General features: G+C 39.3%; 2 protein-coding genes across 2 annotated transcripts; one reads left to right on the forward strand and one right to left on the reverse strand.

Annotated features, from left to right (window-relative positions):
* The first annotated feature begins 933 nt into the window (after nt 1–933).
* Nucleotides 934–8,262, forward strand: LOC119414462 (LIM/homeobox protein Lhx8). Its single transcript, XM_037681552.1, has 8 exons — nt 934–1,060; nt 1,650–1,808; nt 2,364–2,485; nt 4,646–4,866; nt 5,077–5,180; nt 6,404–6,499; nt 7,264–7,447; nt 7,708–8,262. The coding sequence occupies exons 1-8, from the start codon at nt 989–991 to the stop codon at nt 7,782–7,784; spliced, it is 1,035 nt and encodes a 344-aa protein (XP_037537480.1). The 5' UTR covers nt 934–988; the 3' UTR covers nt 7,785–8,262.
* Nucleotides 8,263–14,243: 5,981 nt separating this feature from the next.
* Nucleotides 14,244–15,500, reverse strand: LOC119414922 (putative nuclease HARBI1). Its single transcript, XM_037682040.1, has one exon. It carries the CDS (start codon nt 15,498–15,500, stop codon nt 14,244–14,246), a length of 1,257 nt encoding a protein of 418 aa, XP_037537968.1.
* Between the last annotated feature and the right edge of the window lie 1,903 nt (nt 15,501–17,403).

Here is a 17,403-nt window from a genome sequence, read left to right on the forward strand (position 1 = left end):
TGTAGAGACAAAATAAGTTTGGCTCTTTACTACAAGGGGTGAGAAGTCGTCTGTAAAGTCCCACCATTAGACGAGACTGAGGCGGGGGTGCAGGAGCTAACTCTGCCACAGGGAGAGAGGAATTACAGAGGAAGCAAACTCCAATCTGCTGCTGTGCAACATCTGGCTGCACCGGGATGCTCCCTGAAAATGTTCAACTGTGTCTCTAACAGTGCGGTAAGCATGAAAAGTAGTATAGGGACTATTTTAAGCTGCAAAAAGAGTATGCTTTTTTTTTTTTCCAACATAAAATATGCAAAAGATGACATTTATAGAGCTTGTATTTTATTCTTTTAATTCTCATTTAAGTTAGTTCATAAGAAAATAAATAAAAATACAGTAGCAACAAAAAATAAACAATAATTTTAACCAGCAAACTGAATTAAGAGCCATAAAATCTAAGGCCTGTGCGGTTTAGAGAACAACTTGCAGTTTATTTGTGCCTTTGCTGTTCACATATCTTGCTTGATCAAATGTTCTGTCTGTGCACATTTTTACAATCAAATCCACGCGTGAAGTGGAGGAGGTGACTTTATTCAGACACTGAACACAGACGGACCAAGCTTTACAATATGATGTGAAACATTTGACCCGACTAACACAGCAGCCTTCATTAACACGAGAAACTCACCTGTGTCCGCTTAACTCCTCGTGTGCACGTGCGTGCGCAATCAGTGAGAATGAAGACCAGCCGCGCGCATTAATGTTCTCGTGCGGATTGAAAACGTTCATTCAAACGAAAAACATTAAACTGTCTAAATATTTAATTGACAAAGTGGGCCTGTGGCTTTATTAATATTATTTTTTTTTAAATGCGTGTTAATGGAGCCTTCGCGCAAATCGTCTGTTTCTGGGCCCCCTATTAAAATTAATCAACCTGGTTGCCATGGGAACACAAGGGCACCTCTGCTCACGCGCTCATTCAGGACTCAGGTGCGGACTTGACGCCATGGAGGGAGGAAAGTCGCCGACAGAGGCGGTTTTCAGCCAGCTGCCACACGGGCACATGTTTTACGACACAGTAGGTGTTTTCAATCCCAAATTAACACCTTTTTATTTTCCACGGGCCGGACTAGGAGGAGAAATTAGGAGCAAGTGTCACTGTTAGCTAGGTCGCGCGAGGATGAACGCCGAAACTTTAAGTGAACCAACAGTAAAAATGTGAACTCGTATAATTATTTGGTTCACGTTAAACAGACTGAGTCTTCTGTATAAACATTTAATCCAAAGTAGGCTGTAAAATAAATTGAACAATTGTTTATGTATTGAAACCTTTACACAAAGCTATTCAGTTTATTTATATAGCATCAAGTCACAACAGAAGTCATCTCAGGCACTGAACAGAAACTTTCATATATATATATATAAATAAATAAAATAATAACACTACTACACATCATATATCTGAAGACTTGAACATTATTGTTTCTCCAGAGCGAAAAAATAATAAAATCAAGTATTTTAAATCGTGAGAACATTCCTTTAGATACAAAAATAAATAAAATCTAAAGTTTGAGTAGCCATTTACAAATCATATTTTGTTATAGGAACAAATTCATGTATTAGTCACTGATTCGTCTTTTATGATTTCTGATCACTGGTTTCTGCAGGGTTCCTCTGGGCCCGATGATCTTTTTGAAGAAGACACTTACTCTCCATCCTCCCTCTCCTCATCCTCCTCGTCCTCTGTCCCTCTGGTGACCTCCCAGCAGGAGAGCGCCCTGTGCACCTCCTGTGGCCTGGAGATCCTGGACAGATACCTCCTTAAGGTCCGACTCGCTCACTGAACTGGGACAACCACACTCAAAGTTCTTTACTGACTCAAAATGCATTTACTTATTAAATAGTTTGTTTATTTAAATGGGCTGTTAGATTTTTCTGTAAAATGGCTTTCAAAACATCTTTACATTGTATTTTTATTCAGTCTTAAATGGATTTTCTGCACAATTTTTTTTTTTAAAGTAGACAAATTTTAATTTGCCTCTTAAATACACAATGATGAATACCATACCATTTTATTTATAGAGCACTTAAAACAGCTACAAGGCCAACCAGAGTGCTGTACAGACCGAACAGACAACACACGAATATACAAAATGAAGTAAATCAAAAATGTAGACATAGAATAATATATTGTTTAAATTAAAAGAAATCTAATTGCTGTAACCTAACGAAAAAGTAAATTTAAGCCACAAAATAAACACATTGCGGTTTATTAAGACTAATTTTCCTCTAGTTGAAGGATAAAAGAAATAAAATTTGACGGAGGTGTAAAATTATTTTGAGCCATTTTAAAGTTAATGTTTTCTTTTTCTCTGTTTTAGGTGAACAACATGTGCTGGCACGTGCGCTGCCTCTCGTGCAGTGTGTGTCAAACGTCACTGGGGCGACATGTGAGCTGTTATGTGAAAGATAAACAGGTTTTCTGCAAACTTGACTACTTTAGGTACGTGAAACTCTTAATGTCCAGCATGACATTTGCAGTGTGAAGATAATGTTTCATGAGGAATGTGTCAGTTAAAGGATTAAAAATGAAAAATAAATCATACGTCAAGGTTTAATAAAGTCATCGCAGTTCACGTCAATAGTAAGACTATTTTCAGAGGATGCCTCTTGTTTTTGCTTTAAGAGTCTCTGTGAGGAAAGAAAACAGATGTTTAAATAAAACTTGCAACAGAAAGAATTAAAGATAAATATTGTTTAGAACATGGGTGCACATTTTTCATTTGCCTGAAGGAAATGATTGAATCCACATCAAGTAGTGCAGCTTTTTTTCAAGTTCAAGTAGGTTTGTCATTCACATCACATGTGATACATGAGGTGGAATGAAATTGTGCACACAGGGTCCCAGTTACGTCCATTATTATCAAAAATATAAAGTGTAAAAAGAAACAGTAACAAGGATCTATAAATTAAGAATACGCTAAACACAGTACAGAAACAATACGCCAAACAACAGCAGCACGAACATGAGTGTGAGCAGATGAGTACGAATGAATACAGCAGCATGAAATAAATCAGCAATATGAGATCAGCAGCATGGATAATCAGCAGCATGGATAATCAGCAGCGCGTATCAAAGTTTATTGCCAATGTTCAGAATCTCACGAGCCAGTGGACAGATTTAATTGAAGCTGTCACAAAGTGATCGATGGATGTACATCTTGGAGTCAGATCTATAGCCACAGCTAACATTAGCAAACACACAAATGTCTGTCAGTTTTATAGATAGAGCAAAATTTTGATGTGTAGCCGAGTCATCCCAAACACAGAGCTCTCTGCGCGAGGTAAAAAACAAAACTGAATTTATTGACTCATGCGTCTATATTAGACAAAGTAATGATTGGATGTAGATCTACAAGCGTTTAGCGGAGTCAGTCGAATTCAAGACATCCACCACAACTAATCAACTTTAGCCAACAACAAAAAAAGAAGTCATAGATGCCATCTTTTAAAATATTGAGCTATGATGTGTGCACGAGATCAGGCATTTACAAGACGTGACAAACTGTTACTACCTCATCGTTTCTCACCAAACGATAACCTAAAGTCAAAATCTCTGGTATGAAACAATGCAGTTAATGTGCATTTCTTCAAGGAACGCTCGGCCTTTGTTTTCAGTTTTTACTTTGTTTAATCTGTCTGAATGACAATGATTTAGACCAGATGGGGGCAACTTAAGGCCCGAGGGACAAAAGCGGCCCTTGGACACTCGCCATCTGCCCCCCTATATCCTTAGTTACACAAACAAACAAACAAACAAACAAACAAAAAGATTTATTAAAATATACCAGTTTATTCAGATATTCTTTGTCGTTCGCACCAAATGTGGTACATGTGGTGGACTGAAATTATGTACACAGGGTCCCAGTTACATCCAATATAAATCGAGACTTTAGAAAATTTAAACTAAACATCTTATGTAAAACTTATTTTTAAACCATTGTTTTAAGTCGTGTTTCCAGAACTACCGGTAGACTGAACATTAAAGACTTAAAGAAACACAAATGTTTGTTTTGCATATTTCTGCTAACACATAACATGTTAAGCTATAGCGTGTTAAGCCAACATGTATAATATATTGTCACAAAAGCCTGTTTACAGACTACGTCTAATAGGATATTGGAAAGACACATTTTTTAAAGCATGCCACTATGCTACAACAAGAAAAAGACTGAAAAAGGACTTCTAGATAATCTGTCGTAAAAATAAAAACAAAAAACTAATTCTGTATACGGCCCTTTGATTGCTTGATGTGGCCCTTTGGAAAAAAATATGTTGCCCACCTCTGATTTAGACGAAATACTATATGTAGTCAATTATTTTTTGGTTATAGTCAATTATAGCATTTACATAACAAAATGAGTTTATAGACTGAAAGGATTTAAAAGGGACTGCTTCCTTGTTGGGTTGCTCTTGCTCAACACTGATTTCTTTCCATTTTAAGCTAAATTTATTTTATAATTTGATTTCTGCTGCTATATAAAACTCATGACCAATTGTTACTACTTTTTCTAGTTGAATGGTTGTTGGTCACTTAATCACAAAACACCTTAATGTAAAATCTTGTGCTTTTCTTAGTTCCTTGTGTTCCTCTGGTGTTTAGGAGGTATGGCACCCGCTGCGCCCGCTGTGGCCGGAACATCCACTCCAACGACTGGGTGCGTCGCGCAAAAGGAAGCACCTTCCACCTGGCGTGCTTCTCCTGCTCCTCCTGCAAACGGCAGCTCTCTACTGGAGAGGAGTGTGGATTACTGGAGAACAGGATCTTCTGCCTGGCTCACTATGACATGGTGATGGAGAATCTCAAACGTGCTAAGGAAAATGGTTCGTGTGCAGATGGGATTTGGATTCGAGTACAATTATAACTGCCTTTAAATTGATTTTAGTAAACTTCCTGAAAAACTAATTTTATGAAAAACCTACAAGTAAAAATGAACAAAGATGGACATATATTTTGGAAATTCACAAATTATTGGAAGGTTTTAGTGTTGATCTAGAAATATTTTGTCACACATTCTGTGTCTTGACCTGAAGAGCAATCAAAAGCTGATGAGGATTCAGCCAACGGGGATGATTCAGGCGCTGCGTCTCGACCTGCTAAAAGAGCCAGAACCAGCTTCACCTTGGACCAGTTACAGGTATCGTCAGGTGCTGTTTGCTCCAGTTTATTGTCTTTTATTTGTTGAGCTGTTTCCAATAAAATGGGCCTGTTTGAAGTCTTTCACATGAAGGATGGATAAAGTTGTACAGGTGCAAACATTACTACCGGTACTTAAAATAAAAAAACTTTTAGCTGCAATTAATCTAGCTCCTTGTTAACTTCTACACAATATGCTTCATCAACACAAATCATTTTCCCAAAAAAGGATTTTTTAAAATTGTGTTTGTTTATTAGTTGCAAAGTTTTATAAATCAGACATTGATGGTACAGCACTGTTTAACTGTTTTTGTTCTTTTCCCCAAACCAAACATTTTGTGCTGGTAAGTACGGAAGAGGAATAGGGCCATGGTGATTTTTTATTTATTTTTTCTTAATTCTGAGAAAAGTCAAAATTCTGAGATTAAAGTCAGAAGAGAATTCTGACTTTAATCTCAGAATTTTGACTTTTCTCAGAATTAAAAGGGAATTATTGCATTGTGGCCCTAATTTTCATCCGTAGATAATGATGGCTAGAATAAAAAACGGGGTACAACCTCTAGCCAAGTGGAGTTGGCTTTCCTTCGCAGCACTTGGAGGTGTGGACGAGACTTCCTGAAGCCGTGTGTTCGACACCGCTCGTCTCTGAAAGTTGACCCACATCAGTGAATTCAAAAGCTTCAGCAGACCTGCAGAAAGTGGTTTGAAGCAGCAGCACAGATACTCAGTCACTGCCAGTAAATGCTCAGGTTTGCTGTCAGATGTACATGTTGTCTCACTCGCACATCTTGATGATGTGTCAAAATGTCTGCAGGAAATTTGAAGTTTAATGTAAACATTTTGAAACAGTTTGCAGAAAAAAACCTGAACCTTTGCCCTGCAGTCCTTCGTTTCACAGAAATGTGCGTCTTATTTTCCCCTCTAAGATTTATAGAACATGTTAAGATTGCAAGAAACATTTAAAATTGCTTAAATAACACAATAAGGAAAGCAAATCTAGGAATTTATTTCTTTATGTTTAGGAAAGAAAATGTTTTGACAAGCGCTACATGTTGCTATGTTTTGTTTGTGGCTGCTGACTGTGTCGACGATGTTCAGCATCGCTCAACCCCAAATTTGTTTGATGTTTCTGCTCTCGAACAGGGATTAATACTTAAAGTGAACCCACTGAGTTCTAGCAAAAGAGTTGGCTGTAATAAAATTCTGATTTCTTTCTCTCTGCAGGTAATGCAAAACCAGTTTGCTAAAGATAGCAACCCAGATGCCCAGACTCTCCAGAAACTGGCAGAAAGGACTGGTCTCAGTCGTAGAGTCATTCAGGTAAAACGTTGGCTGCTCAAGATCTCAAGATCTTTAGATTAAGTAATTAAAATATAAAGATGATGAAACGGGTCCTGTTAAGTTCTGCTCCCCCCCCCAATCCTGCAGGTTTTAATAGTTTCTCTGTTTTTGAGCAGGTCTTTAAGTTCTGCAGAAGCCTGTGAATCACTCCCTCCCTCATTCATTCATTCAAATCAGCTGTGTGGAAGCAGAGAAACATTGAAAACATGCAGGTTACTGCTCTTGTGCAAGAGTCCTGGTGGTTGACATTAATTAAAGGACTGGTCCTTAAAGGAATGCTTATTGATGCTGGTTCTCATGGCAGAGGTTTTAACTGGTCTTCATCTGAGAAGAACAATGTTAAAGCTGCTTTAGTCAAACCTTGGATATGACATTATGCCTGATCTCATGCCATATTTCAAGATCCTGCGAGATTAGTTGTGGGAGTTATGTTGAATTAGTTAAGTGACAGACAAAACGAACATGATCTCATACACAGGCCAAAACATACCACCCTTGTGCCTTCATGGTGAATTTGAAACCGTGCAAAAACATGAAGTTTTGGATGTTTTGGTAGAGTTTGCTGTGAGACATTTGGTATTTTGTCTAGTTCATACAAGGTGTCAGGCATTTTCCTTTTCAAAAAGGAAAAGTATAAAGTTGTAGAAACACCAAGTTGGCTTTTCAATGCAAGAAAACAAAACCTGACCTTTAAAAACAGTCTCGCGTTTTTCCTCTCCATCTCTGCGTCTCTCCTTATTCAGGTCTGGTTTCAGAACTGCCGAGCTCGTCAGAAGAAGCACGTCTCCATCTCTCCAAATCAGCCCTCCTCAGTCATGACATCACTTGCTCCTGGCCAGTTAACTCCACCTTTGATGGAGGATCTGCAGTATACAGCCTACATCACCCCTGACACACCCCTCCTCACTACTCTCACTTATATGGACGGTAATAAATGCAAACAATCTTATTTATATTGACAAATTAAAACAGACATAAAAAATTAAACCCAAACTGTTCACAATCAACTAAAGCAATGTGAACAGTTAGACTGGGTAAAATGACTTGCTAATAAATATCATATTGTTTTATTTTTTCTATTTAAAATTACAAGCAAATGATTTTTGTCTGACAACACTTGAGTATTTTATTGCTCTTCATTCCTCAGTCAGTAAAGGAGTCATGTTTATTCTTTATTCTTTTTTCAGTCCAAACTTCAGACCCACTTCTTCTTCAGCCAATTATGGCCACTTCACTGACGCAGCTGCCAGCCAGCCATGCCTGACTTTCATTCACCTGCTGAGAGAAGAGGCTCAAGGGCTGAGAGGAGGAAAAGAAACCTTCGATTTAATGAAAGTTGTAAGGTTAATGCGAGATAAATGATATGTTGTCTCACAAAATAACAGCACTGAGTTATCACCGTTGCATTATGTGAGAAGACACTCAGAAGAATAAAACTAATCACTTTTTGTTACTCACTCAAGGGTTCACAGGTGACAGCACATTAAAATAATTATTTGCTATAGGAAATTTTTGTTAATATGTATACTATGAATTTATGTAATTTAACTTATTTGGTTTATTAAATGAAATGAGAGGCTTTGTTCAAAAACAAGACTACAAATTAGTTTTTAGTTTTGAACAAGTTTGTTTGTGTTTTTTGGACCGAAATGCAACGGAAAGATTCACGTGTGAATTTTTGTTTTCCTGTGGAAAAGATATTAATTATCACCTGATTAAGTTACACTGCAAAGAAAAACAATCGCAACTGATGTATGAATGAAATTAGTTTTATTTATTCGTAATTGGCATAAACATGTTCAACACAGATGTTGACGTGATTTTTCTTTATTGTCAAACTGTTTCAAATCTTACACGTAGCATTTTGGACGTTGTTTTGATGATCGCAGATAATTTGCTGTACAATGTCTAAACGTTTCGTCAGATTGTGAACATCAGATTCTGCAGGAGCTGTGTTTGAACTGCACTCTGGGAAATTTAAGACCTTCACATTTGATCTGAGATACTGGAAATTAAAGTTTATTGCTACAACACACAATTTGTTTTCAGATAATTTAAGTCTTATAGAACCTCTTGTTTTATACAGCTGAGCTGCAAACACATCGACTTACCGTAATGTTTGCCTACAAGTATTAATTGAGAATTTCTGTAGTTTTGTTTATTTTATGCATTTAGTTTTAGAATCTGAACAAGAATTTGATTATTGTTGCTGCATTCATCACCAGTGGTTTATCTGCATTAACATGAAGTTAAAATGAAATAAAAAACCTGCCCACATATTGTAACAAACTTTATAGTGCTTGAGTTATTATAGACTTACAGTTATGAAAAAGGCAATATTTCTACTTTACCACTAAGTTATGTTTTAATGAGTTGTTTTTCACTTTTGACTGAACAGTGAAGCTATAGGAGCACCGAAATGATTTGACTTGTTGCTCTTTAATATTCTGCACTTCTCCACCAATAACAGTTGGTGCAGAATTAGAGGAATTATTATTTTGTTAGGCTGTAAAAAAGCAATAGAAAATTTTATAAACACATCCTAATCTTTTATTGGGGGGGAGTTTTTAAATGTTAACCAATGCTATAAACTGTCTGCTAATACCAAAACTTTGCATTTCTAATATATGCACTGTGTACTCAAGTACTTATGTAGTACCGTTCCGAAAAATTAATTGTAGCACAAAGAACGTTAAACGTAAAACTGCAAAAGAACAATCTTCTAAACTTGTTTTTGACACAAACTTACAACCCCATAAAATCGCTTCATAACTTTATTGTACTACGAAAAACAAAAAGTGAATTTAAAAATGTAGAGGGCACTAAATTGGGTTGATTTCTATGTAGCTACATAAAAACAGACTTGTTGAATAAAAACTGGAACTCATAAGCCTGCATATATTCCTAAAAGTTACAAAATAAACCATAACCCTCTTGTCTATTTCACATTGCTCCTGTAACACAAACATTACAGGCCTGTTAGTCTTTGACAGTTTTAACGTCAGCTTTATTTCTCCAGTAAGAGGATTGGTGTTTTGTATTGTAACTTTTATTTAAAAAAAATAAAATCTTTGGCTACATATTGGCATTTTATGTTCTGCTGTACTTCGAACAAAGAAAAATAAGTTTACATCACTTATTGTTAGGTGAAGTTAAATAAAAGATTATGGAGCACACTGGTGGATTGCAATAGCAGATAAATATGATCAGAACTTGTAGTGAAAAACACAAATACATCTGTAAATTCCCATTTGATGTCCAGTATAGTACAGTTTCAAACTCTGGAAACATTTTAGTTATTGCCTGTGATTTTTCTTCTACAGAATGAAAAACCCAACAGGATTCTTTAAGACACAACTTACATATGGCATAATTGGGACTTGGCTAGCTCAAAATAAGCTGTATGTTTTCTGAGGAGGAAGTCTTTCTTTTAAACTTTAAATACATCAGTGCAGACAAATGGTGGTATGTTTTGTTGTGATGTCCATACAAGCTATGGATAAGATGCAACTTAAACTATTTTTGTATCAATGTTCAAGTAGATTGACAGAATGTTGCAGTTTTAATCTCTCTAAATGTGTCCAATGTTTTAATTACAAAGGTGCACATCATTTCACAATGATGAACATTAAAAATGGTTGTGATGAGGAAGTACTAGAGTAGTTGGTTTGATTCAAAACTGCTCCACATAAAGACAATGTTTATCCAAAATCATATTTTTAAATTGTTGCTATAATATCAAACAAAAAAAGAAAAACTCAAACCGCTGTAGTAACTACACCAAGCCTGTAAGTGGCGCTGCAGCGCTGTCACGAAAACACCATATCCGGAAAACAAAAACGCTGCGCATGCGCAAAAAGCTTTCACCCGGGTAAAACTAAACAAAACAATAAAATGGCGAGTAGCAGAGGAAGAAATGATTCTTTTGTGTGGACCGACGACGAGGTAGAACTTCTGCTTCGTGTCACACTGAATTACAAAACCACTAAACTGCAGGACGGTGTTGACTGGGAGACGTGCCATTCCAAATATGCCGACATAATGGACGCTTTTCTGGGGCAGTATCCGACGATGGGCATGGCTGAGGCGGGGAAGGATTTTCCTCACCTGATTCAAAACATTTCTAAAACCCAGATCACCACCAAAATAAAGAGCATTCGAGTGAAATACAGGCAGGCGCTGAACACGGGGCGTCGTAGTGGCCTAGGACGTGTTCTTCTGTTATTTTTTGAGCTGTGCGAAGAGATCTGGGGTCGGTCTCCGGCAGCGACCCCCATCTCGGCTGGCTTTGAGACGGGCGACCTCGCCGAGTCCTCCTCTCCTCCTTCTACGGCGGCGGCGTCCCCGGCTGCGATGGAGCCCCCGGCTGGTTTTGCTGCGATGGAGCCCCCGGCTGGTTTCAAGTGCGAGGAGTCCGAGGTGAGTCAGTCCGCCTCCGGAGATTGGCTCCAGATCGTTTCAGTATGTCCAGCATAAAACAAGCGAGCTTTAGTTTGTTTTGACTCCTTTCCCAACATAATCTTAAGTGAAGAATGTTCCACCTTTGTCATATTCAAGTAGTTAAATGTTAAAGGCATAAATATTGAAATAATAACTCTTCAGGCTTTTTTACAGACGGGATGAAGATGAACCTCTGCTATCACCAGGGGCGATTCTAGAATCAGACCTTTAGGGGGGCTTAGCCCCCCAGTGCTGACAATGGCTCTTGGCTTGAACATTGTGGCCATTAGTGTCAGAAGCATTTGGGAAGTAGTCCTCCTCCCCCAGAAATGTTTGAATAAAGTAGATGCCATTTCCTGCACTCTGGTGTATTTTCACAGGTTGTTAAACATCTATGTTCACCTACTTAAGTAAACACTTGATTCAGTAACTCTTTTAGAGAGCGTGGCACAACAAGAAGTAGCACTAAGCTAGCGGTGTGCAATACAGATGTGCTAGCTAAGATACTAGCGTAGCGCTCTGCTTTACACTACACATGAGGATGGCCACAGGGCTTTATCCATCTTTTACATCTTTCCAGACTCAGTTTAGGTTTTGGGAATGGAAACTGTATTCCAACTGCTCAGGGGGCCACAGTTACTGAAAACCAGCAGCTCAGGGGCCGGACATCCAGCAATTAAAGTCGTTATGTAAATAAACCAAGGATTACAAATTATGTTCCCTTTTAAATTGGTTTATTTTGTTGCATTGAATCATAAATGCAATAAACAGAACCCAGAACTGCCCCCCCCACCCCCCCCCCCCCCCCCCCCCCCAAAAAAAAAAAATATCTCTATATATTTTTTGTTTGTTTGTTTTGAATTTTATTTTTCAGGGGTGCAGAGTTAAAATTTAGGGGTGCTTGAGCACCCTACAACAAAGGCTAAAATTGCCGCTGGCTACTAGCACACCAGATTTAACAGACTGAGTTATAAATACATTTTGTTTGCCAAGATTGCTCCCAGTGATTACTTTCTGAAAGTTTAATTAAAATCAATTCAGCGAACTCCGATATATTTAGTTAAAATTAGACACGCAAACATTCTAGCTCCCTTGATGAACACCTATTTTTAGCCTCGGCCCGTTCAGTTTAATGATCCGATGCATCTGCTCTGTTCAAGGTAAACCTGGACAGCCACAGAAGTGAGACGGTGAAAAGGAAGCCCCCGCCTGAGCCCGCAGAGCTGGACGACCTGCAGATAAAGAGGAGGATGCTGCGAATAATGGAACGGTCCGAAAGACGCAGCGCAGAAAACCTGCAGCAAATAAACACAAACATTGCGAACAGTACTCGGATGATTCAGGAGAGCCTCTCACTGATGAGGGAGGTGATACAACAGCGCGTGAAACAAATAGAACTGAAATTGCTTTAAGTGTTGCCTTTCCATTTCCACTCTGATAAAGTTCTCTTTTTATATTTTATTATTATAGCTTGTTTTTTTATTATTTAAAATCTACATTATAGAATGCACTTCTCAAACCCAACTTGGGTCTGGTATCAGTGCTAGTTTCAAGTCCCACCTCTAACCTTTCTGCTGCTTGTTCTTTTATTTTTCTAGTAAGCTTAGCCGTAACATTCTTTAATGCTTAGAAGAAAGGTCATGTGACATGATGATTGTGTGTGTGGGAGGAGTAGATGGGACTTTAGTTCCTATTAAGTAAAGGCCAGAATCTCCAGGACACAGAGTTGTGCCTAAAGGAAGGTTTTCCACCCATTAAGAGCACGTTGGACTTGAAACATGAACGACTGAGTCTGGAAGCAGTTGTTCCAATACAAGAAGTGCTAACTTACGTTCTCTAAAGCTCAACTACCCCGGTACATAATTAATACTTTGACTTTTATTTAAGAAGGCTTTACTAAAACTGTCATGCCTCTTATTTATTTTATGACATCAATCAATGCAATGCCTTCTGGTTGCATTTTAATATATGAAGTGGTGAATGATATAATTCAAGTGTTGGAAAAACGTCTCAAAAACAATGTGCCAACAACAAAATAACGTTTTTATAAATTCTAATAAGTAGGATCACTAACTATACGAGTTAAAACTCAAATGAAGGTTAAAAACAATGATCTCGTGTAAAAACAGAGGAACGACCTGAAAGATCAAACATGAGCAAATTCTGTCTGAAGTGTAGACTTTGTGTGTGCGGTCATCTTTTGCTTCACATTAATGATAAAAACATGTATAATCTTTGGTGCACAGTGTTTTTCTAGCTCAGCATCCAAAGCACAAAAACGGCTGCAGGAAACGGGGATCGTGGTGTGAAAACTAAAGCCCCTTTAAACGTCTTTGAAGTGGTTCCTGCAGCGCGAGCAGGCGGAGACGCGTTTCTGATACTGGGCCCTGAATCTCGCGTGCAGTAACGAAGAATACTAAAAGATCACATGCTAACAATAATTAGTTTTATTATAAATGTGAGTATGAAGCTCCCCCACACTGACTTCAGCTAGCTTGTGTTCAAAACTGCACTGCTAGCTAAATGTTTCATTGACCACCAATGTACATTGAAACTTCTTGTACTTTTAGAATCAACCCAATTTAAAATGGCAGCTCAACACCTGACCTGGCTGCTTGGTCATCTTTACAGATTCAGAGCTGAAGTTTATGTGGTAGCAGCCGAAACTTTTTGCCTCTTATTAGTAAGATCTTTCAATATTTTATGAGCTTGCACTAAAAGTTGCTAGGTTAAATTTACATTGTGGACACTTTTCTTGTGTGTAGTTATAAATATTCAGTGGTGTTAAAATGGATGCACGTTGTTTTGAGATGGTTTTTTCTGCACATGAATAACTCCCCTCCGTATCATGAAGGATGCACCCAGACATCCTCATTGCTATTCGAAATCAAAACAAGTATGGATGCTAGAATCTGTTTATGCTTTAGCTCTCGCTAATGCACTTCCTGCTTCTTTAGATCAGACCAGTCCTGGAAAGACTTCCACATGAAGGACCCACTCTTTTCATCTGACGTGTTGACCTTTGTGCAGCCACTAACGTGCACGTGCAGTCAGTGTTCTGTCATGCAGATTACGTCATGCCTACTTCTGATTTGTTGACTTGCACTTAATCTAAACCGTGTTCAAATCTAAATCTGCAGTCATTGAGGACATTTTGCTATCACAACATAAAATAATTATGGCTTGCAGTATCGCAATAAGATTACTTTTACACATACATTTTGGAATATTTTACGTTTTAATAAAAAAATATATACAAGTGACTTGTACAAAACGTGTGTCGTTACGGGTCGAGGTACTTGGTTAGAACTCTCCTAATTCTCTTGCCCTCCTCATTAGAGTCAGTCACGTAATCACAGATTCGTGTCAGAGGTTGCGAGTCCCTGTCGCCCTGCATCGCCTCCCACAAACCGTGCTCGTCTACAGGGTCCTCGTTGGCCTCGCAGTAATTGTGCAGCACGAAGCACGTGTATATGACGTGGGGCAGATCTCTCAGGTTGATGTCCATGGGCCTCCTCAGAGCACCAAATCTTGCTTTAAGGCGACCAAAGGCGCACTCGATGACCACGCGCCCGCTGCACAGACACAACTCGAAGTATTGCTCCTGGGGTGTGGAGCATCCGCTTGAGAAGTCCTTCATGAGAAAAGGCAGCAGAGGGTAGGCTGAGTCGCCGAGGAGAAAAATGGGTATGGCCTCCTCCTCATCCACGATCTGCTTCTTCAGAGCAGGGATCTTGCCCGACTTGAAGCACAGGTTCACCCTGGAGTTGGCAAAGACCCGAGCGTCCTGCACGCTCCCAGGCCACTTCACCACCACATCCATGAACCTGTACCTGTAGTCACAGACGGCCTGCACGTTAATGGAGTACCTGCCTTTGCTGTTGATGTAGTCCGCAGGGTTGAGCGGGGGCTGCTTGATCTCGATGTGGGTGCTGTCCACCGCCCCCAAACACTGCGGCATGCCGTGCGCGTTCAAGAAGCCCAAAACCAGGTCTTCGGCGTCCGGCTCCGTGAAAGGCAGCTTGATGTATTTTGGACCCAGGTGGGCCGCGATGGCTTTGCACGTCTGCCTAAGAAGGACGGAAACCGCCTGCCGCGACACTCCGAAGGCGTTCGCGGTCTTCCGCAGTCCGCCCTCGTCGCCGCTCAGGTAGTACACGGTGAGCGCGACTCTCTTCAGCGCGTCGATCGGCGCTCTCATGTTGGTCGTCTGGCCCTCGATATATGGACGAAGTTGTTCGGTCAGGCCGAGAAGAGAGGCTCTGGACATGCGGAAGTTCTCAGTCCACTCGCTGTCCTCCACAGCGCCGCTCGCAAAGTTGTCCCACCAGCTGCTGGTTCTCCCGGGTCGGACCCAGTGCTCCCTCCGGGCCCTCCGTCGAGTCCTGCTCCGCGGTGAGTCCAGAATGTGCTGGATGTTGTTGTTCATCAGCCTCGTCTGCTCGTTCAGGCGGTACAGGACGAGAAGGTTCTGCTGCAGATGAGCGACTAGGTCCTGTAGTAGCTGCAGCATGAACGCCAGCATCATGTCGGACGCCATTACTGTTGTTGTTTGGATTGACGCGTCGCGCGCGTGAGGTCGTAGGTTATGTTGGAGGCGGGGCTATGACGTAATTTTTTTTTCATTCAACCTTTATTTAAACGGGTTAATCCGCAAAACAAAACAAATATCTGTAATGAACACAATTTAACATTGTAACTCGCGTTTATTTATTTTTGTGTTTTATTATTATTTATTTTTATTATTGTTTACTTCCTTTTTCTCTTCTTTCTTTGGTATGTTCATTGTTCTTCAATGTGTATATTTTGAGCCTGTTGTATTTGAAGTAAAGCTCTAAATAAAGATAAAAAAAAAATAACAGGTTAATCCGATTGAGCCACGAGGACTCATTTACAAGAGTGGCCTGAATTTTAACAAAGACTGATGACAACAGTGGACAACAATGACAACAATAGACAATCATAAAGGATGCATACAAATTTTATTTTTATTATTATTTTTTAACAAATGAAAATAAAATGGTAATTAAAAGGAAAAGTATCAAAAAACACCTAGATTACGAGGTGGTGTAGCAAACTAAAAACAGGAACATGTCTGCATTGGTTCTTGCCAGGAACTTAACAGATGTTTGAAGCCACAGGGAGGTCAAGGTCGGGAGATTCAAAACTTTTAGCAAAATATTCCAGCGAGCGGAGTAGAAGGCCCTTTCGTAATCGTTTTAAAGAAGCTGAGTTTTGGCTAATGTACTGTTTTTTTTTTCTTTTTCTTTCAGCTGCTCAGGGGTCACCACAGCAAACAAACTTGCACAAAGACTTGGTAATTGTTTTTATGCTGGATGTCCTTCCTGACACAACCACAGACCATGGAGCTAGCACAGCTCTCTGTGTGGAGCAGAGCGCTGACATCTAGTGCCTGGGGGAGCAGATGGTGGGTCAAGGGCCTTGCTCAAGGGCCCAGAGTGAGGCAAATGAGGGTGGAGGCAGGTGCGGGCGCTTCACCTTTCCACCCACATTTTTAATGTCTGTCGGGGTGAGTTGAACCAACAACCTTCCGATCACAGGCTTGCCTTCTCTAACCTCTGTGCTGGCTAATGTGTACAAATCCTAAGTGTGGCGTTCTGAACTTTTTAAACTAGAAAATCTGTTTTCAATAAAGGCCATCTTTTATGGACTGAAGGTTAAAACAATTAAAAACCTATTCACAAAACGCACTTAAGACAGCACATTCTGGTGGATTGCAAGTGCAAATACATTAATCTGACCAGAATTTCTAATACCGTATATTTGTTTTGTGGTGATAAGCATGGATTTAAAGATACTCATTGCAAATTATGAAAGGTTGGCCTTAAGGCTGTTTATAGCTTAAAGTTATAAGCCTCGGTATATAGTCTATAATATACTATAAGCCCAGTCTATAGCAGGGGTCTGCAACCTGTGGCTCTGGAGCCACATGTGGCTCTTTGGTCCTTCTGCAACGGCTCTTTCAAGCTTTGACCAAAACTAACAAAACTGAATTTAGAATTTTATACTCGCAAAAAAAAAAATGACTAGTTTTAGCAGTTGTACTGTTATTTCCTTTGCAAATGTGTGTATACTATAGTACTATTACACATAAATTATACTCACTTTAACAAAGTTCAGTCAGGTCATCTGGGCGGTTTCGCTTTCTGCTGAAACGTTTCGTCCTTCATCCAAAGGACTTCTTCAATCTGAGAAGCCACTAAACAAAACTCATTCCCACAAACAACACATGCCATAGTGGAAAACATTGTTGGAACGTTGTTGGATTTTATACCTGGATTACTGAGCATGAACTTTGGTAAATTCACTTTAACTTTATGCTTTATTTCTTCAAAGTAGGATACTCAATGTCTCCACAATAAAAATAAAAACACATAAGCCTGTACAGTTCATTTTAGTTGTTAAAAAATGGGATATATATA

The sequence above is a fragment of the Nematolebias whitei genome, chromosome 9 (assembly GCF_014905685.2).
Source record: "Nematolebias whitei isolate Nwh7 chromosome 9, NemWhi1, whole genome shotgun sequence".
NCBI classification, from domain to species: domain Eukaryota; kingdom Metazoa; phylum Chordata; class Actinopteri; order Cyprinodontiformes; family Rivulidae; genus Nematolebias; species Nematolebias whitei.